We start from the raw sequence: 26,919 nt of genomic DNA on the forward strand, positions 1-26,919 counted from the left end.
ATTACTGTTACTGTTGGAAAGAGAATTCAGCAGCCTTCAAACCATACTCACTGTTGTATATTCAAAGTAATAGAGGCAATTATCTGTCAGGATGAACCACCGTCTCTTCCAGGTTTTCACTCTCCCACCTATAAAAACATAAAGAGTCAGCTGAGTCCAGCCCACCAAGCAAATAGAACATTAGCTTATAAAACTGATTTGGTGCTAGAATCTCATCAATGGCATTTGGAGTTTTTACAAGTGTTACTGACCTTAAGAAATGCTATCAGACTGATCTAACCTCCACCTCTGTCTTAGTGGGCAGAGGCACTTGAACAGCCTAACAGCAGGAAAGATACTAAAAAGAAAGGTTTGTGCCTGAAGAACTAAGGCCCCACCATGAGTCACGTTTCAGAGCAAACAGAACTCTGACCTTGGTAAAGACTCATGAAGTGGATCTTTCTCAAGTCTCAGCTACTGTTTTTCATTCCTGACTGCCCTGTCTGAGGTTAGGGTGGCTAATCCTTTACAATTTTTTTTTTTATCCTTTTCTAGGAAAAATCCCATCTTCATGATTTGGTTTCATTTTCTCACACTGAAACAACTGTAAAAGGATGCCATTGCCTGCTCATCTTGGATTTATTGATTTTAATTTTGTTATATTAGGATGTTATCTCATTACTAAATATTCTAAGCAGAACTGGCATAGTTCATTAACAATTATCCCTATAATTCAACATGCAGATTGAGAATTTTTTTTTTTTGGACATGAACAATTTGTTTTGCTTGACTGTACATGTGTGTAACAGGTTTTGTTTTTCTTGCTTTCTTGGTGGGAGTGGCAGAGAGAAGGCAGGAGGGAGAGAATGTGGGCCTGAAAATAAAATTGAATAAATTAAAAGAAATAATTATCCCCTTATCCAGAATTATCAGACTTAATAAATCATTTAACTAAATCTCAGTATATATACAACTGGATATAATTTATCTGTTGATTTCACTTATCAAGTTTTTTTTAATTTAAAAAAAAAACACCAAACCTCTTTTAATCAACATAAGGCAGATATGGCCAAATTGGTCCCCACTTTCTTTTTTTAAAATACATTTTTATTGATATCTTTTCTTTTTATATCACCAGAATTTCTCCCAGTATTCCTTCCCCCCCTAAGAGAGCTGTCCCATAATGCAAAATATATTTTTAAAGGAAAAAAAGAGGAAAAAATCAGCAATACATCAAAGAAGTCTGAAAATATATACAATGTTCCACACCTGTGGCCCTTCCACATCTGCAAAGGAGTGGAGTTGGGGTGTTCCCACCTCTTTATCCCACTGCTTCTGACATGCATGTTTTGGCAGAAGGAATAGTTATTTAAGATTGGCAGTATCCTTTTAGTGGTTTAAGCCACAAATCATTGCATGGTGACTATGGCTTTAATGTATGAGTCTGAGTTGGTGAGGTACATGGTCAAGAAGCAAGCAGAAGCAAGTGTTGAGATGTAGAAACAGAGACAGGGGAGATAGCATGAAAGAGAAAATGCTGGCTGGGGGAGAAAGGCATTAAAGGAAGGGCACAAGTAAAGAAGTGGAAAGGCAGATGAAGACTTGGGCCGGGCTCTGCTCTTGGTCTCTGCACCATATGGGCTGATCTGATGGCTTGAAGTTGGTATACTCCATAAAAAGGGAGTTTATTCTCCTGTGCTAGGACAGTTAAACTAGACAGAACTGGTTTGGCTTAATTCTGCAGTTCTACTCCATAAAAGGCCTCTTTTAAAAGGTGAGAGAGATGAATAGAAAAAGTTTTAAGTCTGAAAAAAAGCCCAAGGTTCTAGATGAGGAAAAAATAATCTCTGATTACTCCTGCATTTCAGCCTGGACTAATCCTACATGATCAATGACCAACCAGAGAGGCCTAAAACAACTCTAGAGATAGGAGGGTGAAAAGAAGTTTCCACTGATATTTCTATCCTGCCTCGAGTATTTATTGCCCAGCCTATCATATCTTTTCTGCCTTGACTTACAAACTACCTACCAGTAAGTAATTTAGTTAAAGTCATCTATTATTTTCACTTCCTTGGTTGATCAGGTCTAGAGTGTCCCAATAGCAGCCAGTCACTATCTGATACTCTGGTCCAAGGAGCCCCTGCTTCGTGCCATTGAAAAGATGGAGCTAGGGCTCTAGCCTAAAGCAGAGTAGTATAAGAGGGAGGGATTAGTGATTTGAATCCTGTCTTGGCCTCCAACCTTCTATGAAACTGGGAAAAATGGCCTCTCACTTCTGCCTGTTTCCTCAAATATGAGTGGAGACATAGGCCATTGGCCTCACATTACGGATTAATAATTGCAAATACAAATCTTGAATAAATGACAGTAATAATTTTGTATTGTAGCCTTTGGAATAATATCATGTTTGAAGTTTTGTGTTCTCAGGGTAAGCTCTTTAAATTCTGTCTCTCTCCTCCCAGATGGAAGCAGGCAGAAGACAGATGGAGACTCAAATGTGGTGCTTTAGAAGATGTCTCTTGTGCCTTCCAGTTACAGGTGGATGGAGGAAGGCAGGGTTTACCCACAGCAAACAGAAGCTACTGATGATCAACAGACAGGAAGTGAAAACCAAATGAGTTTAATTCTAGGTAATTAACTTTAGGGACTTATGACTTCAGAGGAGCTATTTCCATACGTCACTGTTATGGTACCTAGAAAGGCTTTTAGATCCCAGCCCTCCAAATTGAATTGTAGTTTGTGAACCTTTTCTCAATTCTCCTAGACAAGGCTGGTCTAGTTGGTGGCTAGGGCACTGAATACAGTGGATAGAATGCTGGCCTGCAGTAAGGAAGACATGGGTTCAAAACCAGCCTCAGACACTGAGTAGTTGTGTGACCCTGGGGAAGTCACTTAGCTGCTGTCTGCCTCAGTTTCTTTATCTGTAAAATGGGGGTAATAATAGCATCTACCTCCCAGGGTTGTTGTGAGGATCAAATAAGATAATAATCATAAAATACACATAGTAGGTGCTATATAAATGCTAGCTATTATTTTTACTGTTGTTATTGTTGTTATCATCACCATCATCATCATTATCATCATCATCATCATCACCCACCACCACCATCATCATTATCTTTGCCTTGGAGCCACAACAGTCTCCAGAAAGAAGGCAAAGAATCTTCGCTTGCTAATGCCCTTCTTTGGTTTCTTTATAACCAAATGAGTTGGCTGGGAGTTGTAGCGCACACCTGGAGTGCCTTGCTACTGGGGAGGCTGAGGCTGGTGGATCACTCGAGCTTGGGAGTTCTCAGGTGCTGTCAGCTAAAGCTGGTCAGGTGTCTGCACTAAGTCCAAGCCCCCAGCAGCAAGGGACTACCAGGATGCCTACGGAGGAGCAAAACAGCCCAGGTCAGAAACAGAGCAGGGTCCCTTGCCAATCAGTAGTGGAACTGGGCCCATGAGGGGGCTACTGCACTTCTAGCCTGAGCAAGTTAGGGAGACCTAGTCTCAAATAAACAATAATAACAAGAACCACACAACAACAACCCAAAACACTAAAACAAATTTTCCCTTTAGAATTTTCCCTTCTCCTATGACTTGTCACAAGTCCACATCCCTTTTTTGACTCCTTTTAGCTCCACTCAGACAAGCAGAAGTCCTCTTATCTCTGTCTTGGTCACAAATAATTCTTAAGCTTGTTAACTATAAATTATTCATTTAATAGTCATTTAAAAATATCTTAACACAATGTAGAAGGGCAGTTTCTCCATAAAATTTCTCATAAACCCTAGAAAAGCAGTCATGTTTAAAAAAAAAACCAACTACCTTTGGCACCTGCTTCAAAATTAATCTTGATATTAAGATGAAGCCAACTAATGTAATATCTGTGAAATAAGCAAATGATTTCCTGCACAACTGACTATGCTTACAAAGAGAAATTTCTGGTTTTAGTTTCTCAAATCCCTCTGGAAAAATTTGGCAAAATGCCTTATGTGGATCCATATTTTTATCTTCCTGTACTGGAAACTCTGATAGCAAGAACTATGTCTTTCTATCTATGTTAAAATGCCCATTGTTATGTATATATTTTAATAACAAAAGTCTATTAGTTATCACTTTCAGCTGAAAACTTGCTGCCTTGTGGTCCTTTTAAGGAGAGAAAGATCTTTCACTCATATAATTATTATTGTTGTTATTACTGTTGAATTGCCCTAGGGTAATCACAAATGGATAGGCAGCAAGAGTTGGGATGGTAAGGAATGGATCTGTAATCTTACCAGTATGAGTGTTGCCTTCACTGGTGCAGACTGCAACCTATCCCTCATTCTGTGCAATGGTTGGGTATATCTTTCCATAAATCCTCCACTGAAGATTCACCCAATGTGTTCAATACCTTCTCTTGATTCTTTTATTATTTTGTGAATACCAGTGCTACATTTGGCTGTCCATTCTCTTGCTACATTACCTACCCCCCCACCCACCCCTTTACATTTCTTTCTTGTGCACATTTGTGCACAAATCATCACTGGCAATATGCTACAGCCTAAAAACCACCAGACATGTTTCTACTGCCCTTTGGATCACCCGCATTTATGGTTATTCTAACCCCATGTATCCCATGTTGGCATTAATTACAAAGGTAGGCTTTTGTGACAATATTCAAGATAGAAATGTAGGATCATTGAAAGCACTGGGTAGATCCCAAATGTGATCCATTCCAGTCTCCTCCACCTATTCAATTCTGGTCCTACATCTCACTGTCAATCAGCACCTGTCTAATGCATATGCACTGATGGATTAGGTACTATATTAATGGATTTGGTACTATATTAAATTCCTAAAAACAGAGACTGAGTAGGATTCCTCAGTGTAACAGGCTCCACAGGTCAAGTAACACAAAGTAACATAATAAACACCCTCTCCCATTCTGCTTTAGGAAGGGCTTAACATCAATCAATGAGAAAGAAGCCAAAAGAATGCTTCTCTGTCTAGTGGGTTTAGTTAGTAATCAAGCTGGCATTTAGGCTTCAGGCCTCCTTTTCTCAGTCTAGTCTCTTTTTCATGACCACACTGCCTCTCCATCCTTCCACAAACGCATGGGGTTCTTCTAATTCCAGACTAATTTTCCTAGTTCAACCATACAGCAAGTTGTAAAAACTGTCTTTATTGGTCATTAGACAGCATGTTATCCTAACACCTTACATTTCCTTAATTAGGTCCCAAATGTAATTCTTTTTTTGGGGGGGGGGGAGCACGATGCAACTGGGGTTAAGTGACTTGCCTAGAGTCACACAGCTAGTAAATATAATTCTTAATATTTTAAGTTACGTCTTTCCTTATGAACTACAGGTTTTTTAGAAGGTCCTAAAATATGGGGCATTTTAAAGCCTATTAACCACTTTAGTTCCTATCCTTCTATGAAATCAAATAGATATTGAAGAAAAGGGAGTATCAGAACCTGTACTCAGTCTCAACAATCTTACACTAGATTTTAAGAAAGAGAAAGAGCCACAGTTCCCCAAATCAGAGCAATCTGACAAACCAGGCATGAGTACAGACGAAAGGGGCTGAGACCAAGTGACTGGGAACTGACAAATATGTTAGAATAAAAAATGGAAGAGATCTTTGAGATTTTCTAGTTCAATCCTTCATTTTAGGTAAAATGAGGAAAGTTTAACCTAAGTATTTTTTTTTAACTATGGCTATATTTTACCTTCCCATAAGTAATATATCAACAAAATTATTTTGGACATAACTATTTTACATGCTAAACAAAAATTATTCTCATAGCTGCCAGATTGAAATATGGTTATTAAACTAATCACCTTACCATTAAATCAACATCTTAGTTAAGAGGTAATATAATGTAGAACACAGTAAACTAGTAAATAAATAGTAAAACTAGAGGTCTTTTACTCTCTTGAGGTGAAACTAGTCTGGCTTTCAGTTCCATGACTCAGAAAGACCTGAATTACTTTACTGACAAGCGTATTGCTTGGGTTTATTTCCTCCAATAACTACTTGCACAGCAATCTCCAAGGTTGGACTACTAAGCAAGTCCAGAGGAAGTAGAGATCAAGTGAATGACTCAGCCATAAAGTAAAGCTTTGCACAAGCCAACAAAAGGGAAAGGAAAATCAAGGCAGAAATGAGCAACTGAAGAAGAGCAGGAAGCCATTGGGTACGTACCTCCTAAATGCAGAATAAGCAGAGACAGCCAGTCACAGAACAGAAAGGTGATAGTCATAGGCCAGAAGGAAAACAAGAAGGCACATTTAAACCACTCATTAAGAAATCATAGCCAAACCAAACCAAGAGAAAGTCACAAATAATATGGGAAAATAAAGACACACACATAAAACTATTTGGAGATTAAATGCATTTGCTTCTTCTACAGAAAACTGAGTTGAAATTTTATCTATAAAAATTACTTAACAGTTTTCTGGGATGGATCAATGTAACCTAGTATGTTATTTCTCTGCCATGGAGACTTTAAGAGATTAAAATGCCCTTTTCTGCTGAAGCCTCAATTCTGACATGCCACCATTCAAACAAGAGATTACTAACTCTGAAGTACAACCATCAAGAACATTATTTTGGCTGAACTGCATTTTTTTTAAAAAGGTACTGCCTTTAGATTAGGGGCATTTAACAAGGCTGAATTAGCAGTAATTCCTTTTAGTTTTACAGCAATGGGCTAAAGGGGGGCAGCAACCTATGATTAAACACAAAAAGCAACACAGCAGAATGAGCAGTTCTCATACTAACCCAATTTCAATAGCCAGCCTTCTCTATCTGGATTAAAAAATGTGTGTGTCAAGTCATTGCCATCATCTTCTGGAATCTTAAAAGGCTCATTTTTAATACTTTCATATAAATTCTGTAAGGGGGAAAATGGTAAATTCATTAAAAATCAAAGACACAGTCTCTTCTTTGTTAGGCCTTAGAGAAATGGAATACAAAATAAAGAAAAGTTAGAAACTGAGGACAGTTGTGTTAACTACATATTAAATTTGCTTTTTAAATAACAGAACATTAACAATTACATGGAAACTGGTGCAGCTGAATATTTGTTTTAAAGGTAAAAGAGACACATAGAAAGGATTTGACTTTAAACTGTCATTTTCACAGTTCTAATACAACTTACCCTCAATAATTCCTCAGGGAGATCCCCACCCTCATTAATGCCTCGGTTCATAGATATAAATCGCTCCACTGTTGGTTTATCTCTGACATTGTGGTTGTGGAGGCTGGTGTTTAGCATGATGATTGCAAAAGATAACACATAGCATGTATCTGAAACAAATCCAATGCAAACCAGAGAGATCAGTGAGCTACGGTGGAAGGCTGGGAAAAAGTTTGCAGCTAGTTTTACATGTCCACATAGGCAGTTAGGTTCCCAGAAGAATAAAACCATTTACAAGTCTTAGTTGTGGTTCAAATGAGAAAGACCATTCCTGTTGCCAAGGCTAGATGACTACCAGGACCTGCAAATATGCTGATTCTATAGACTTTTTCCCTTTATTGGGCCCAGACCATTAGAAGAGCACAAGGTCTCAGAATGTTGAAGACGGCTTAGAGGAAAATCAATTCAGAAGGGTGAATTCAACTGGACACATGCCAAACCCATTATATCTTGTGGGATATAAGATCAGATGTTGAGGTTCTATATTCTGCCTGGTTCAAAAGAAAATAGGAATCTATAGAGACCATCCCTACCCTACCCCAAAATGCTGGCCAAATCTAGATTCTCTAAAGCTAGAATATGGTCTATAACCAGTATTGTTTTTCAGTTTATGTCTAACTTTTTGTTTCCTTTCAATGATATATCATTTTAGTTATGGGAATAGTTTTAAGGGTAGCTTATATTCAGACTAGCATAGTATGAAGCAGACAAGCCAGAGGCAGGAAGAGAGCATGGTAAACTTTCCTTCCTCTTGTGACTACTGGACAAGGTACGAAGTCCTTAGAATTAGTATAAAGTTCTCACTGTCCCACTGATGAGGCCTTTATTCTAGTACTGATTAAAATTCATATATATTTTACACAAACAGAGCCTAGACTTTAAAAAGAGATTACACAAGCGCTTAAATGGACCATTGAAAGGAAAGAGGGGGAACAGCCATAGACGTGAAGTCAGTTCCTTGGAGAGAGACCAATGCAATCATGTGGCTCATCCAAGGAGCCATATGGCCCCAAGGATGGCGGTGGATGGAGGCAATAGTAGGCTGGCAAGGAGTTCCTGAGCCAAGGCCAAGAACCTGGTTCAAGTGGGTAGCTGTAGGGATCAGGAACTAGGAGCGACAATGCATAAAACCATGCTAAGGAGGGGCAAACCCAGACTATGTTCTTCAATAGTAATATGACTTGTGGCTTTTTCAGATACGCAGAACTGGAGTTGACTCTCTAGTGACCTTAGGTTCTTTACTTGCTTGGGGGAAGGGGGGGTGTTCCAACCCCAGGATAGTGCTGTAAGTCTGGAGTAATTGTACAGATTTCCTTTGGTGTATTGTTTGGACTATATGGCTATTGAAGTCCCTTCTCACTGTCAAATTCGTATGATTCTGTGTAGGGGCCCTTTGGGAAGGTGGGACTGAACATAACTATGGGCTGCATGAGTCACAGCAACCCTGAATAATTTCCCGTATGTACGTGTAGGAATAAGGGACAGGAGGTACTCATCCACAATAGCGCAGTCCAGAGGACTGCATAGGTCCTCCTCCAGGGAGGAGGAGTTGCCCCCAGTGGGGGGAGTTGCTTAACTCACTAGCAACCCCAAATACTGTAAGGAAATTCCACCCGAGTTAGTACTATAAATCAGGAGAAGTTTATAGGTGCCTGGTGAAAGGTGGAAGCATTACTTTTGACCTATGAAATTACCTCTGGAGGGTCTCACGTTGCAAATGAAGCCATTCACAATGGAATGTCCATGACTATGGCCTCATTAAGGGAGTCTGAGCCCTTACTCTGAAATCCTCAGAAATATGCATGTGGGACTGGGTAGTCCTCCAAGATGTGTGAGAGATCAAGTCCCCAAGAGAGTGTAGATGATTCGTAAGTGCTCCTGGAATAACAGCAGGTGTTTGGTATAGAAGAGATAATCTTCAGATTTCCTGGCTCACTTGGCATACTGTTATAGCATACGGAACAGGTATGCTCTCCCTCCTATTGTTTTCCTGCATTCTCTGTACTGAAGTAAAATGCAAAGAACATAGTATTTATAGTGAACCAACCAGACAAATGCATATTGCTCCTGATTACATGAAACCTAAAGAGCAGAAAGAGCAGGTACAGAGATCTTAGAATTAATTAATATAGATGATGCTTGAGATAAGTGTGCTCAGCACAAAAAGGAGGGAACAAGAAATAATACTGGTTATTTACTGGTCTAAAGGTTATTTGGTTCTATCAGTACTTAATCAGATTCTGAGGGAAAAAAATGTCATTCTCAAATGCTTTTGTGATCCTTATCCAAGGCTTAACCAGTTTCTAAAGGAAAACTAAGTCAAAGTTTAGGAAGGAATCCTGAAAAATAGGTTAAAGGGGTGACCAAATGACAAATAGAAGCCTCTTTTTACTAATCTAGTTAAGGAAAGTTCTTAGTTCTCTACACTTGACTATACTGAAGAGTTCAAAGAAGACAGATCATCTCTAATGGTATACCTCCCAACCTTAACATTGCTGGAGTTCTGTTTGATAAACCAAAGTTGAACTTTGTACCCTACTTTAATCTCAACTCTGGAATTCTGCCTTATTACTGAATACTACAACTTTTAAGTAGAAATAATAATAATAACATGAATTAATCATTAGCATTTAAATAGCACTTTAAAATTTTCAATGTGCCCTACACATATTATTTCATTTGATCCTCAAAACAGCCCTAGGAGGTAGGTGTTTACTGTGTAACCTTGAATTACAATAAAGAAGAAGGAACCCCACCTTTTGGTGTTTCTCTCTATCTCTTTCTTTCTTTCCCTCCCTTTCCCTCCCTCCTCCTCCCTCCCTCCCTCCCTCTCTCTCTCTCTCTTTTTCTCTCACTCTCAATTCTACTTGGATAGATAACAATATCTTCTCTGACAGGTTTGTGCTAAAAGAACAGTGTGCTGAATTTTTCTTCCACAGAGGGCAGAGGCCTAGGTGTGAAAAATGATTATTTCTCATTCATATTTAATAACTAATTACTGAATCAGAACCAAGGTTTTTCCCTTTTTCTACTTCCTTATCCAGAAAGCAACCTGTGTGGGAAATCTTAGGTAGAGATTTACCCAGGCCAAGATCTAATCAGACAGAAAAAGAAATTCTAAGTTTAGGCTAATAGATGCCTTCTTGTTCAGTGTGTTTGCTTAGACAGGTCTGGGAAAATGTGGATCCTCCCTTTTGTCAGAGAGGTGATATGGAAATAAGTTTCTTTGACCAAGATTGAGTGACCCAAGTCATGTACCCCCAGACCCTCATTGTAATATAACCCACCCTCTCATTGTAATATTCATTCCTTCATTAAGGAATCAATCAGTTGTTGATTGCCATCCTGTGGAAAACCTGCTCTTCCAAGGGCATAGAAGCTGTGAGCCCACCGCCACAAGAGGTCTTTGGTCTAAGGGAGATGGACAAATGACCATGTCTCTTGAACCTTTTTAAATGCCACACAGGAAAAGGGAATCAGTTTTACTGCTAATGGGCCTAAGTACAAGTCCTTTGAATTTTCTGTTGAATAAAAAAAAAAAAACCCTTTAGTTGATGTTTTCTCAGTCTGAGTGTTTGCAATGGAAGCCAAGGGTCCTTTTCCTTTTTTTGTGTGTGGCAATCTAGACAAAAGCTGATGCTGATATTCTCAGGGGAAACTCTGGGTGAAAACACAAGCCAAAGACATATTTGTGGGAGAAACCCTCAAGACTGAACCTGGAGTTCTGAACCTCAGTAATGGGCCACAGGGTACAGGTAGCAGTGCTCAACTGAATTTAGCTCAGTCTTTTCTAGGTTGAGTTATATTAACTTTAACAGGGGAACTGAGAGGAAGATCTAAAAAACACTATCGCTCACCTGTAGACTGGAAGACTCCAGGGTTGCAGAGACAGTAGCGTGAAGCAAAAGCTTCCATCATGCGATCAATTTTCTGAGCCTCCCCTGGAAGCCTGAAACTCCACAGGAACTGCCTGAAAAAAACACAAAGTAGTAAATGATCCTGCTGAAATTTTTAGAAAAATATACATACAAACATGCCTAGAGACTTGCTCAAATTTATGCAAGTGGTAAGCATGAGAGGTATTTGAATCCTCTAAATCCAGAACCAGTGCTCTTTCCACTGTACATAGCACCTCCCAATCTGATCAATAGATGGTTGTACTGCCAAGCGTGTAGAAGAAAAATACAAATATTCTGCCAATCAGACATGAAGAAAGAGTAATGCTAATAATGGTGAACTCAAAAAGATCGTTCTTTCTGACTTTGATGCCACAAGCACTGATTCATAAGAGGAAAAAAGAGGGAGCAACATAACTTCTGCACAAGTTAGTGGAATGAGGACATATAGTCCAACCACCTTATCATTCATTCTGTTTCACCAGCTCTAACAAGAGGCAGCGCAGAAAAGAGAAGGCAGCCAAACACAAGGAAAAAAACCCCTGTTCTAACACTTCAAGGATTCCAGGTTTTTGCCCAAAGGACAAACAAAGAACAGTCCAGGAGGCTAACAAGTTGTCAGACACTGGGTTCTAAGTGAATATGTTCTAGGAAATAAGCATTTAAGGGGAAATGTTTTTCAAGGATTCATGTTTTCAAAAACCAGGCCTGATTTGTCTCATTCTCTGTGAGATCTATATTTTTCAAAAACGGAATTAAGAGGGAAGTACCTACATATGCCCAATGTCTTTCAGTGCATTGTTGAGCCCCAAAGCTCAAACATTTTAAGAATAACACAAATGTTAGAAAGAAGTGAAATATTTCAAGCCTTCAACTAAAGCAAGACTTAAAGCAGAGAAAAGATGATGCACAGTGGATGATTATAGTGGAAAAAATACACTGGGTGCAGGAAGATAGTCTAAGAGAGTAAAATATTAGAATAAGTTATTTTTACATTTTTCTCAGACTGAGAACAGCTTTAGTGCCCAGGGGAACTGATATTCCTATTCCACGGATCCGCACCAAAGGGTCAGTGGTGAGACAGAGCCATCATCAACAGCAGAATCCTTTATAGGGGCCTCTGTTGCCTAGGAACAAACCCTGATGGAGGATTCAGTTTGTGTCCCTGCTCCAAAACAAAAGCATCCACTAGACAATACAGTGAATGCTAAAAGTTGGTGGATGACATGGCACAGTGAAGCATTTTTGAACACAGAACATATATTTTAGTGGTGCTAGAGATGGCAGTATGCATAAGGAAAGGAGTATAAAACATACAAGTATTATGGTGTGTGGGTACGCTTTGTAATGTGCATTTTTTTTTTTTTAGGCAATTGGGGTTAAGTAACTTGCCCAGGGTCACACAGCTAGTGTCAAGTGTTTGGTCTGAGGCCAGATTTGAACTCTGGTCCTCCTGATTTCAGGGCCAGTGCTCTATCCACTGCGCCACCTAGCTGCCCCTGGATGCCCTTTGTTATGGTGGGCAACTAGCAGAACTGGTGGTTCTTTGCCATGTGAACAAGTGTCCACATTTAACTTTTTCCCACCTATGCTTTATTTTTCTCTGATGTTTTCAGAAATTCATTTACTTGCTGAAAAGTGGCCTTGTTATGGTTCTGCTTTTGAAGTGGCCCTAATGAACTTAAAGTTCAAAAGACTAGGCAGCACTGAAACCAGAATGGGAAGAATATTCCAGTAGAATGTAAGAAGATAAGAACTGTTTTGTTTTACATTGAAGAACTTCTACCAATGCAGACTGGTAGAACCTTCTCAACAACTGACTTATAATTTTGGAGAGTTTCCCAGGTCTTCCAGATACTGAGGCCAGCAGTTTATCCACCACACCATTTTACCTCTCTTGCCTGGGTCAAAGGAGCTACTTAATAAAAATATGTTGAATTGAAAGTCAGCACTGGTTGAAAAAAAAAGTTGTAAAATTTTCTAATTTTATCCAAATCAAAAGAGAATTTTCAACTGAAGTTACATGATTGAGGTGACTGATCCTGGAGGAGACGGATCAGGGACAGGGTGATGGAGATATTTTAATCTCCAAACTGAGTCCAGTCACCCTATTAGTAGAGGCTGAATGGATGTTAGTATCTGATAGTTCAAAGGCAGTCAGCATGAAATGAAGCAGTGTTCTTAGTTTCTGTATTATCAGAATCAGAAACAAAGAAAGCCAGGGGTCTTCGGTGATTTCCCTTTTTGCACAGATCACAATTTTGGTCATATGGAACAAGATGCTCACAAAATATAAACTGCTACCTGGAAACAAACTATCAACTTAGGGAAGTTGTACTGAAATAGCACAAAATAACATGTTAGCAGAGCACACTACTTCATTGTCTGCTGTTACCTAATTACCATACATATTTTCTAAAAATAGCATTACTTTCCGTGTGAAATCAATAACCAAAAAAAGAAACAGATTTTTTTCTACTACTAATCTCCAAATTTTTCTTCAAAACTGAAGATAAATAGAAAATTACAACATTGCATTTGGAATAATTTAAAGATATAATCATATATTTACCTTAAAGCTTGTACAAGATTGAGATCAGCAAACTCATGGAGTTCAACAAAAGCTTGAAGAACTTTAATGTTAAATTCATCTCTAGGAAAGAAAGCCTATGATGAGAAAATAGTTCTAAGACTTTTCACCTTTTTCTTTTCTTTGAAAGTATACTTTCTATGTGTCTAAATTGTACATCGTGGTTTTTAATGTTTATTTCTCTTTAAAAATAACTGAACTTAGATCAGATAAGGAGTTGTTATAAACCACAAAACCTTGAAGCATTGACTATGCCCAAATCCTCTCAACCTCTAGTTGGTAGGAATGTTTTCTGAAGTGAATCGACCTCTAAAAGAGAAACAGCATTTTAAAGTTAATTTATTTTTTTTAAACAAGATGGGGATATAATTATAAAATTATGTTAATGTGATAGAATATAAATGAGTGGAACAGAAACCAGGTGACTAAACTAGATTTTCAACCTATTGCTGTATGTAGCCTGAGGCCAAAGACGGCACCTTACATTTAGGCTCATAGCAATTAGGGCCTGTTGCAGACACATCAGAGCAGTAAAATGCTGCAGATCCACTTCTACACCAAAGTAGGAATTGGCCATAATTAAAGGCTACAGAGTGTCTGGTGCAATAAAGAAGAGATACAAGCTATAAAATCCAAGTTCAAATAGTTTAACAGCAGAAAACTCTGTAACTTAGATTCACTAGAGTACTAGACAAGGCATCAACATTTTAAAACAATGTGCTTGCTAATTAGAATACACTCAATATATTTTTATGTAAACACTACACAAACCATGTCAAGGTGCAAAATTAATTATTTAACTCACACAGAATAACAGTAAAGTGTCTTAAAAATGGTCAAACATATTTATATGGGGTGAGGGAAACGTACCTGGAGTTTTCTGCTAATATTATTTAAATAAGACTCTTGTGTCTCACAAAGAAATTTTGATATTATTTCTGTTGGTATAATTACTGTAACACTACATAGAGCTTCACTTTTGTTTCATGTTGGTTGTCGAGTTGTTTAGGGGCTCTGTCCAGCTTGTTAACTCTGTGGTTTAGAGTTCTGAATTACCCAAGAGACACTGCCCCAAGGGAGTCTATTCAGAAGTCAATCTGTAAGAGGAGAATGTAAGGAAATCTCTCTATCAGAAACCCAGAAAGCTTGGCCCTAATGATTGATCTAAAGGCATCCTGTCAGTTGGTATGTCTCTAAGGACAGAACTACTTCAAAGTGCTTTGTGGTAGAGCAAGGAATAAGGGTAGCAGAGTCGTTCTCTGTGTACTACAGGAAATGTGACAGAAACCAAGTTTTAGCCATAGCATTAGGGATTCATGTGGCTCTATAAAGATGAACTTACAGTATAAAAATCAGATTCACATGTATATTATTCAGGAGCTCCACAGAAATGAAGGATATAACTAGTATCTTTCATACAGTGCACTTATACACCCAGTTCCATCTTCCAGCTCCTGCTCTTTGCATCTCATGTTCAAAAGGAAGACAAAACACTCAGTAAGATTTCACATCTTAGGAGTTCAGTTTTCCTATAAGTTGGACACACCTGCTCTCACCTTTTCAGGTTTGCTTAATGCTTGTCTCCCAAGAATGTACCACAAAACTAACTGGAAGAAAAATCCTTACAATACAAAGCTTTGGGGAAATCTTGAAAATTGATAAAAAAAGAGAATGAATAGGGAAGGGAGAGATGAACTCTGCAAACAAAGCTTAAATATAAAGCATTTTCAGAAAAATCAGCAGTCTCTTAGTGGGATTCCTCTCAAATCAGTTACCTTAAAAGGCTACCTATTTCACTTGGAACTAGAAGAAATGCACCCAAATCTGGGTATTTATTCCCTCTTTCCATATCTCTAATAAAGATTTTGTTTTAAGACATATTAGGCTGGAACACAGACCAGCTCATAGCCTGTCCCTCTTCAAATAAGCAATTAAGACGTAGAAGATTTAATAGTAGTGATGAAAGTAAAATGGTATCAATTTCACCTCTTATCATCTCTTACTTCTGGCTAAAACAGCAGATTTCTTTACCTTGACTCTCCCTTTCTGCCTTCACAGGTGCATCCAAACTACAGTCATACTGGTCCTGAAAATACTCCCTTTGCATCTTCATTCAGTTTTCCAAAGAATTACTTGGCACTTAATCAGACTACTTATTCATTTTATGGTAATGATTTTAGATTTGGCCCCCACATTACAACCATTTACAGGAAGGTCTCCAGGAAGCTCCTTAAGTTAAAAAAAAAAAGTAGGAGCTGGTCTTCTCAGCAGGAATTATATATTTATATTACTGATTTCACTGAAATGCTGTGTTCTGAATGATGTTATCCCGAAGCTACGAAACTTTTACAGGATTTTGAGGAACTACTTAGCGAGCTAGAAGTTCAAGACAAGGCTCTGGCAATCCTTTAGACCTAAAAGAGTTTTAACTATGAAAATTTGTTTTGCTTAGTTTTACTTTAGTAAATAGTTTTGGTACAGGGAACCTGAATGCAAAACTTGTTTCTACTCCCAGCTTGAGACTGTGAGATTATTCATAATAAAAATGCCATTTTAAAAATAGCAACATATCTATTATATACAATTAATTCAATTTCTAGAGTTATACAAATGTCATAGGATTAATGTGAAATAGCCTGTGCTGCAGCATTAAGAGTATGTTACATAGACCTTGCCCTATGAGCTTCATAAAAACATAGTTAACTTTGCTCAAGCATTTTTAATAAGAAGCTAGAAACATCAGATTAAGGCATTTTGGGGGTTATTTTTAAACCTACTTTCTTGTGTTCATGAAAAAGTCTGTTTTAACATCTCCAAGGAGATTTGAGGTCCCATCCTAATATTCATTAACATTAATGGAAGTATGGAAAGTAAACAGACCCTTCCAAAAGGAAAGGGTGGGAGTAGGGGAAAGAATATAAATCTGGCTAGATTCCCTTTTTAAAAATTAATAACTGGGGGAGCTAGGTGGTGCACTGGATAGAGCACCGGCCCTGAAGTCAGAAGGACCTGAGTTCAAATCCGGCCTCAGACCAAACACTTGACACTTAGTAGCTAAGTAGTGGGCAAGTCACTTAACCCCAATAGCCTAAAAAAGTAAAAAAAAAAAAATTAATAACTGTCCTCTCATAGTTTATTCTTCAATGAAAGGAGATAGTGGCTAAAAATCTTGGTGATAGTCACCTCAAATTCCTATTTCTAGGCAAATGACCAAACAGGATTACAAAGCTTAGAAAAGGACACCAACATTTGCGTTCCTGAAGCCTTTTCAGTAGAAGATTCTAAAGGTATTCTGCCTAATACTATACTGTATACTATGCCATACTAATGGTATTCTGCCTAAGCCTCAGAACACCCGTTAGGTCATCCCCACTATCCCTTATTCACCTAAGGACAAAGAAGAAAAAATAATCTGCTCAGGTCACTCAGGGTACTGAGACATAGCCGGGAGGAGATTCTAGGAGTCATTAGATTTAACAGATTGATCTATGGGTAAATAAATTTTTTTTAAAGTGTCAAATGAGAGCAAAAATAACTTAACAGAGAAGCAGTATCTAATCCAGAATCCATGATATAATGTATACTATACAGAACCTGAAATGAGGTATGTAATGCAGGCAATACTTCTGAAAAAAAAAAATGACTTTTCATTCTCCTTCCACTCACCTTTCACCAAGGTAGTCCCCAATTACAGTTTTATTTAGTCCTTCTCCTTTATAAAGGAACTGGGCTATGTCTTCTGGGGTACTCTGCAGCAGGTCATTTTCTATAAGAAACTGAATTCCCTGAAGAGGAACATAAGAGAGAAAGTACTGATTGTTTGGAGCTTGGCATGATATGAGATGTTTGTCTAAACCTAATTTCTGCCAGACTGCTGACCAGTTTTCCCAGTAATATCTATCAAATAGCGAGTCCTTTACCTAGTAATGGGGGTCTTTGGGTTTATCAAAAACCATGCTAATGTGTTTGTTTGCTTCTACCTGTTATGTATTCTAATCTGTTCAACTGATCAGCCTTTCTATTTTTTAACCAGTACCAAACTATTTTAGTGATTACTACTCTGTAGTACAGTTTGAGGAATGATACTGATAGGCCTCCTTCCATTCTCTTCCTTTTTTCACTATTACGCTTGGCATTCTTTTTTTTTTTTTTTTGGCTAGGCAATGGGGTTAAGTGACTTGCCCAGGGTCACACAGCTAATAACTGTCAAGTGTCTGAGGCCCGATTTGAACTCAGTTCCTCCTGACTCCAAGGCTGGAGCTCTATCCACTGTGCCACCTAGCTGCCCCCTACCCTTGACATTCTTGACCATTTTTTCTTTCATATGAGTTTCATTATTTTTTTCTAGATCTATAAAAGAGTCCCTTAGGAATTTGATTGGTACAGCTCTGAATAAGTAAATTAATTTATAAAGTATTGTCATTTTTATTATATTGTCTCTACCCACCCACAGGCAATTAATTGTTTCTCTAATTATTTAGGTCTGTCTTTATTTCTCCAAAGAGTATTTTGCAGATGAATTCATATAGTTCTTGAGTGTACCCCAATTATTTAATACTTTCTGTTGATATTCTGAATCAAATTTCCCTTTTTAGTTCTTCATGCTGTGTTTTGTTGGTGACATACATGAATACTGATGATTTTGTGGATTTACTTTATATCTTGCAACTCTGTTGAAGTTATTGTCTCAATTAATTTTTGTTTCACCTGTTAGGTTCTTCTAACTACACCATTATATCATCTGTAAAAAGTGAAAATTTTCTTTCCTCTTTGCTTATTCCCTGAAATTCCCTGAATTTCTCTTTCTTGTCTTATTGTTACAGCTAGCATTTTTAGCATGTTAAATACTAAAGGTGATAACAGGCATCTTTGTTTTACTTCTGATCTTATTCTCCATTACATATAATGTTTGCTTTGGACTTTAAATAGATTCATGATGACATTAAGGAAAGATCCATTTTATCTCTATGGTTTCTAGAGTTTTTAACAAAATCAACTGGATTTTGTTAAAAGCTTTTTCAACATCTATTGAAATAACCATATGGTTTTTATCTAAATTATTAACATGATTTTGGGGACATTTAGGTGGTACAGTGGATAGAGCACTGGGCTTGGAATCAGGAAGACTCATCTTCATGAGTTCAAATCTGGCCTCGGACACTTACTAGCTGTGTGACTCTGGGCAAGTCTCTTATATTTGCCTCAGTCCCCTCATCTGTAAAATGAGCTAGAGAAGGAAATGGTGAACCATACTGTAACTTTGCCAAGAAAACCTCAAATGGGGTCACGAAGAGTTGGGCACAGCTAAAAACAACACAACAGCAACAACAACAACAACAAAGATAGAAATATAAGAGACTATATGTGTGGAATATGATATATGATATATATCAGCCACCTTCATTGTGTTAGCTGGTTTTCCTTTGTTAGAAATTCAGTTACAGTGATGGAGAAGGTATACTGAGAAATGACTGTGGTATAAAATCAAAAGCAACTGATAAAAAAATTAATGAAAGGTAGGTTATAGGTTTTCTTTGGGAAGCAAACAAAGGAATTGCCAGGTGGTTTTACTGTTCATTAAAAAAAAAAACAAAAACCTAATTTCACACAGTAGTCAATGAATATAGTAGATTCCCTTAGGAGCTTCTGGGATAAGAACTCACTATTCGACAAAAACTGCTGGGAAAACTGGAAAACAGTATGGCAGAAACTAGGCATAGACCAAAATCTTACACCATATACCAAAATAAAGTCAAAATGGGTACATGATTTAGATATAAAGGCTGATACTATAAGCAAACTGGGACAGCAAGGAATAGTTTACCTGTCAGATTTATAGAGAACAGAAGAATTTATGAACATTATGAGATGAATTATGAACATTATGAGAACATTATGAAATGAAAAATTGGATAATTTTGACTACATTAAATTGAAAAGATTTTGCACAAACAAAGCTAATGCAACCAAGCAAGCAGAAAACTGGGAAAGAATTTTTACAACCAGTGTCTGTGATAAAGGCCTCATTTCTAAAATATATAGAGAACTAAGTCAAATTTATAAGAACAAGTCATTCCCCAATTGATAAATGGTCAAAGGATATAAACAGGCAGTTTTCATAGGAAGAAGTTAAAGCTATCTATAATCATACGAAAAAATGCTCTAAATCACTATTGATCAGAGAAATGCAAATCAAAATGACTCTGAGGTACCATATCACACCTATCAGATTGGCTAACATGACAACAGGGAAATGATAAATGATGAAGAAGATGTGGGAAAATTGGAACACTAATGCATTGTTAGTGGAGTTGTAAACTGATCCAATCATTTTGGAGAGCAAATTGAAACTATGCCCAAAGGGCTATAAAAAATGTGTATATCCTTTGACCCAGCAATACCACTTCTAGGTCTGTATCCCAAAGAGATCATAAAAATATACAAAAATATTTATAGCAGTTCTTTTTGTGGTGGCCAAGAATTGGAAATTGAGGGGATGCCCATCAATTGGGGAATGGCTGAACAAGTTGTGGTATATGAATGTAATGGAATACTATTGTGCTATAAGAAATGATGAGCAAGGGGACTTCAGAAAAACCTGGAAAGACTTGTATGAAGTGATGCTGAGAACATAGTACACAGTAACAGCCACATTGTTCAATGACTAACTTTGATAGACCTAGTTTTTCTCAGCAATGCAAAGCTATCCACATCCAAAGAAAGAACTATGGAGTTTGAATGCAGATACAAATATACTATTTGCTTTTTTTCCTTCTGTTTTGTTTCTTCTTTCTTGTGGTTCTTCTTATTGATTCTATTTCTTCTTTACAATATAACTAATATGAAAATATGTTTAATAGGGATGTATATGTAGAGCCTATATCAGATTGTATGCTGTCTTGGGAAGGGAGGTCAGAAGGGAGGGGGAGAAAATTTAAAACTCAAAAGCTTATGGAAGTGATTGTTGAAAACTAAAAATAAATTAAGAATAAAAAACTTAATTTCATATAACATCTTGTACTAATATTTGCAAAAAGACCACTATGAAAACAGCTGTGGCTTATATTGCAACAACTGTTAGAGAAAATGAGAAGGTAAAGAAATTCTATACATTTATACATCCTTCCTTTATTCATTCTATGTGCCTCAAGTGAGACAGTTTCTAGAATACAAAAGCTCCTCTGTCTCATTCAAATTTCAGTTCAATGACAAATCTCACCCACTTCTGTTAAAAAAAAATTTTTGAGGGGCCTCTACACATGAGTCTTGTTTCCAGAAATATTAATTCAGAAAGGAGGGAGGTGGGGGCAAGGGGGAGTTGTTCTGTTTCCTGAGTTATGAGACCTGATTCTGATCCATGCTCTTATATTCACTACTTGGTCATCTTACCACTAGAACGATGTCCCTTTCATCTTCCTTGGATGCTGGATACCACCTACTTGGGTGGAGTATGGTCCTGAGAATCATGGCCCTTGCTCAGAGAATGGGATGGAGTTTCCCAAACTGCCCATTCTCCCTGATGAAATCTGTCATGAAGCCCCTGTTACTCCCTACTGCCACCTCCATGTAAACAGAATTTTGCTTCCTTTATATTTTTAGGACTAGATGTGCTTCCCACTCCTTACCCACACTCCATTCCCTCCAGACTACCTTATTTTATCTCATCCCATACCCCCACATGCCACCCTTTCCAACCTTCCCTAGCAGGTGAAGGGACCAAAGACCACTTTTCTTCCTCTACTCTCAAACCCAAGTAGAATAGGAACAGGAACATGTTTGGTTTCTCTTTGATATTTACCTTCCCTCTTCTCACCAAAATGACTTGCTTTTGACTTTGCCTTCTCTGAGTCAAGATGATAGAGTGGTAGGAAGAGCAAAAGCAAAGCCCTCCACCTTCCACCAAAAATAAAATAAAATAAAAACAAACTCAAGATTCAAAATAGATCTTGAAAATGTACCAGATCATTCCTGATCAGGAAATCCAAGAGAAAAAAAAAATCACACCGAATCATTTTTCCAGCCCAGGTCTGGCAAAGAGAGACATAAAGAGAGATCTACAGAGTAGCATGGGATGAGGGGCACAGAAGTGAGCTGAGGAAAGTGTCGAGCCAGGAATGACCATGTGGAGCATTCCAGTGCAAGAAGAAGCTGTGCATCATGGAGGGTAAGAAGTTCCAAATCCAGCAAAAGGGGGTGTCCAATCTTGTGCAGGGTGCAGGATGCCAATTGGCAGCTCTGTTGCTCATTTCCCAGTTCGAGGTCACAGATCCAGAGTTGACTAAGGATGGGACCTATGCCTTGGGGGTAGTTTTCCAGGGTGAGGAGGAACAAAGGTTGAATACTGATCAATGAATAATTTCATAAGGAAGCAACAATTGTGTGGTTCTGACCCCAGAAGAAGAGTAGGGTCTTAGTTCCAGCTTCTATTCCAGACAAAAGCATGCAGAAGAAGAAGTAGGGCAGGAATACTAGACAAAATGAAAAGTCCTAACTTCTGTCACTCTGAACTAGCAGAGCCAGGGAAAATTCACAGGTGTATTGTTCAGACCAAAGCACTTGCAGAGCTCATACCAGGAAGGCAGAAATTAGACTTTGCCCTGGATCAGACCACTTTGAAGGTGAGCACTGAAAGCTTGTAGGTCCCCAGCATGAGCTATCTCTGAGATCCTGGAATAACTCAACATTCAATACTTCAAGAAAACAGCAGCAGTGCTAGCTCAGTTATTCCCTCTGGAATTGCCCAATCCTAATGTGAAGTCCAAAATTAGGGAGCATGCTAGAAGAAGAAGCAAACAACAAAAGAATCCTACCCTAAATAGTGATACTCAATACAAAACTAGAAGAGAATGACTCCAAAACATCTATCAGCAAAGCCTCAAAAAAAAAAAAAAAAAAAAAAGCCGGGTCACAACTTCAACCAGAATTCTGTCAAGAGTTGAAGCAAGAGAAAAAAAAGTTTAAAAAGATAAATGACATGAGAGCACTAGAAGAAAAAACTGGAAAAGAAATGAGAACTATGAAAGAAAGAATCAGAAAGAGAATTAACAGCTTGGAACAAGAGGTACCAAAACTTACACAGGGAAACAACCTCCCTGAAAATCAGAATAGACCAAATAAAAGTCAATGACTCTATGAGACAACAAAATATATTATAACAAAGTCAAAAGACTGAAAAAACAAAATAAAATGAAAGGCATATTATAGCAAAAATAAATGATCTGAAAAACAAAACAAATCACAGAAAGGTAATTTTAAAAATCATTACAGTACCTGAAAGCCAAGATGAGAGAGAAAAAGAACAAATATCATATTTCAAGAAACCCTGAGAAAAAAACATCCAGATATTTTCAAACCAGAGGGTAAATTGGAAATCGAAAGAATCCATTTGTCATCTCCTAAAAGAAACTCCAAATAAAAGTTCCCAGGAATATTATAGTCAAAATCCAAAGCATGCAAATGATATAGGTTTACAACAAGAATAACCTACTCCCCCCAAATTAAAATGTAATCCTACAAGATAGTGGTGAAAGAACCTTTAATATTAAATCTCCTGCCCTATCCCATGTTTGGTTTTGAATTTTTCCACTATCCAGAGTTGCAATAGGCATTTCCTTCTTTGCTCCTTTGTTTATGATGTTAATTTTTATGTCTAAGTTGCATATCTAATATAAATACTAAACTCGTTATATGGCATAAGATATTAGTTGAAGCCTAACTTCTGCCAGACTGCTTTCTAGCTTTCCAAACGGTTTTTGTAGAAAAATGAGTTCTTCTAGCAGTAGGTGAGATCTCTAGAATTATCAAGCACCCCACTACTATGTTTGTTTGCTCTGTATATGTTGCACACCGAATTTTTCTGATTGACTTTTCTACTCCTTAATCAGTATCATATAGTTTTGATGATTACTCCTTTGTAATATAGTTTGAGATTTAATACTACTAGATCCCCATCCTTTCTAGTTTTTTTCATTATCTCATTCAGATTCTTGTCATCACGTTCCTCTGGATGAATTTTTATGTATTTTTTTTAGCTCTATAATATAATCCTTTGGCAGTTTGATCAGTATAGCACCAAGTAAATAAATTAACTTAGGTACTGTTGCTATTTTTATTATATTAGCATAGCCCGACTATGAGCAATTTAACATCTGACCAATTATTCAGTCTGCCTTACTTCTGTAAAGAATATTTTATAGTTGTATTCATATAGTTTCTGTGTATGTCTTGGTAGATGGCCTCTCAAAGAGTTTATACATTCTGTGGTTATTTTGAATGCATTTCTCTTTCTATCTCTTTCTGCTGGGTTTTGTTGCTAAGGGATGGTGATTTGTGTGAGTTTATTTTATTTCCTGTTACTTTGCTAAAGTTATTATTTCAATTACTTTTTAGTTGACTCTCTAGGATTCTCTAAGTGCATCATCACTTCAGCAAAAAACAGCAACTTTGTTTCCTCTTTGCCTATGCTGATTCTTTCAATTTCTTTTTTCTTTGTTGTTGTTGTTCAGTTGTTTTGGTCATGTCCGACTCTTTGGGACTCCTTTTCGGGTTTTCTTGACAAAGATATTGGAGTGGTTTGCCATGTCCTTCTCTAGCTCATTTTACAGATGAGGAAACTGAGGCAAACAGGGTTAAATGACTCACCCAAGGTCATTCAGCTAGTAAGTATCTGAGGCCAGATTTAAACTCAGATCTTCCTGACTCCAGACCTGGTGCTCTATCCACTGTGTCACTATTACTAGCATATCTACCATTACTGAACTAAAGTGGTGATAACAGACATCCTGCCTAATTAGAAAGGTCTCTTATTTATTTTTCTCTCTCATGTATAAAGCTGGCTTTTTGCTTTAAATAGATGCTATTGACATATTAAGGGAAAAGTTCATTTATTCCAATTTTTTTGGTGTTTTAAACATACATGACTACTGTACTTTGTCAAAAGACTTTTCTCATCTATTGGTAAGATCATGTGATTTTTATTGTTTTTATTAGTACAGCCTATTATGTCTATAGATTTCCTAATAATGTACCAACCTGCATTTCTGGCATAAAGATAACCTGTATAATCTTTCTGATGTATTGCTGTAGCCTATTTGTTAATATTTTATTCAAATTTGTGTATTTTATATTTTTGTAAATATTCAACTACTTCATTTGTCAGTTTTATTGGCATAGAATTAGGCAAGAGAATTTCTGATATTTTCTTTATTTTTTTTAATTTTCTATACTAGCAATTTGGTTTTCTTTTTTAAATAAATCAAACTAGCTAATGATTTTCCTATTTCATTGGTTCTTGAAAATCCAAGTTCTTAGTTTTATTTATCAATTGAATGTTAACATCACTGTTGTTTTTGCTTTCAATTTAGCTAATTTCTTCTTTGTTTTTCAGAATTTCTATTTTGGAGTTCAGCTTTGGTTTGATATTTTTTCTAGGTTTTGTTTTTTTTTTTTTTAGTTTTATGTCCAATGCATTGATCTATTCTTCTCTCTCTTTTGCTGATGAAAGTGTTTAGAGATATAAATTTTCCCCCAAGGACTGTTTTAGCTACATTACAAAAACTGATATGTGGTCTCACTGTTGCCATTTTCTTTGATCAAATTATCTATTGTTTCTCTGTGTGTGTGTGTGTGTGTGTGTGGTGTGTGTGTATGTGTGTGTGTTTGTGTGTGAGGCAAATGGGGTTAAGTGACTTGCCCAGAGTCACACAGCTAGTGAGGGTTATGTGTCTGAGGCTGGATTTGAACTCAGGTCCTCCTGAATAAAGGGCCAGTGCTCCATCCACTGCACCATCTAGCTGCCCCATGACTAATGTGCAAATTGGTTCAATGTGAATGTATATGTAGACCCTATCAAATTGCATGCTTTCTTGGGTAGGGAAGGGGAGAGATGGGTAGAAAATTTGGAACTCAAAATCTTATGGAAGTGAATGTTGAAAACTAAAAATAAATAAATAAAATTTTTTTAAAAAATAGGAAATGTGATAAAAGAAGTGTGGATTAATGGAGTAAAGGTCAGAAGATCAAAGTAAGATCAGCAGCAAAACACTTTTTGAGGAGGAACAGGATTAAAAGAGAGAGAGATAAACAGAAGAAAAATGGGATAGAGTGAAATACAGTTAATAAGAAGGTGAATGGGATGAGATCACTCAAAAAATGGAAGCAGAGAGCAGAATGGATTAGAAACTAGAATTTAACAATATGTGTTCAAGAGACACATTTAAAATAGACACACATAGAGTTAAAATAAAGAGATGGAGCAGAATCTATTAGGTTTCAACTGAAGTGAAAAAGGCATGATCTCAGACAAAGCAAAAGTAAAAATCAGAGCTAATTAAAAGAGATAATCAGGGAAACTGTATTTTGCTAAAAGGTCCCAAAGGGAATGAAGCAATATAAAAAAAATTTTACAGCAAGTTTTTCTGATAAAGACCACATCTCTCAAATAAAAAGGGAACCAAGTCGAGTTTATAAAAATAAGAGCCATTCACCAATTGATGAATGGTCAAAGGATATGAATAGGCAGTTTTCAGAAGAAGAAATCAAAGTTATCAATAGTCATATGAAAAAATACGCTAAGTCACTAATGATTAGAGAAATGAAGATTAAAGGAACTCTGAGGCACCACCTCATACCTATCAGAAATGACAAATGCTGGAGAGGATGAGTACACTAAATAGTTCTGTTAGTGAAGTTGTCAACTGGTCCAACTATTGGTTGATCCAACCACTGGTTCAATCAAGAACTATGCTCAAAAGGCTAGAAAACTATGCATACCCTTTGACTCAACAATATTACTACTAGGTCTATATCCCAAAGAGATCAAAGAAAAAGGAAAAGGACATATGTGTAAAAAAAATATTTATAGCATCTTTTTGTGGCAAAGAATTGGACATTGAGGAACTACACATCAATTGGGGAATGGCTGAACAAGATATGGCATATGATTGTGATGAAACACTATTGTGCTATAAAAAATGATGAGGGGGGTGGTTTCAGAAACATCAAGAAAACCTATATGAACTGATGCAAAGTGAACTGAGCAGAACCAGAAGATTATTGTACATATCCATGGCAATATTGTAATGATGATCAACTGTGAAAGATGTAACTGCTCTAATCAATACAAGATCCAAAACAATTCCAAAGAACTCATGATGAAAAATCCTATCCACCTCCAGAGACAGAATTGATGAGTTCTGAGTGTACACTGAAGTATACTTTTTCACTTTTCTTTATTTTTCTTGCTTTTCTTTTTTGCCATATGGCTAACTTGCATGATTGCACAT

The 26,919-nt window shown here is 37.2% G+C and overlaps 1 protein-coding gene across 1 annotated transcript in view; it reads right to left on the reverse strand.

The window, feature by feature from the left end:
- The window catches only part of LOC114051990 (cytohesin-3-like), a 54,307-nt gene that overhangs the window by 4,953 nt on the left and 22,435 nt on the right, over positions 1 to 26,919 (reverse strand). Inside the window, exons 5-10 of the mRNA XM_027874397.1 lie at positions 17,303 to 17,421; positions 13,619 to 13,699; positions 11,008 to 11,120; positions 7,112 to 7,260; positions 6,733 to 6,844; positions 52 to 128 (exon numbers count right to left, since the gene is read on the reverse strand). Coding sequence (XP_027730198.1) covers positions 52 to 128; positions 6,733 to 6,844; positions 7,112 to 7,260; positions 11,008 to 11,120; positions 13,619 to 13,699; positions 17,303 to 17,421 — 651 coding nt within the window. The remainder of the gene's footprint in view (positions 1 to 51; positions 129 to 6,732; positions 6,845 to 7,111; positions 7,261 to 11,007; positions 11,121 to 13,618; positions 13,700 to 17,302; positions 17,422 to 26,919) is intronic.

This window comes from Vombatus ursinus, unplaced genomic scaffold (assembly GCF_900497805.2).
Source record: "Vombatus ursinus unplaced genomic scaffold, bare-nosed wombat genome assembly UNPS02014807.1, whole genome shotgun sequence".
Taxonomy (NCBI): domain Eukaryota; kingdom Metazoa; phylum Chordata; class Mammalia; order Diprotodontia; family Vombatidae; genus Vombatus; species Vombatus ursinus.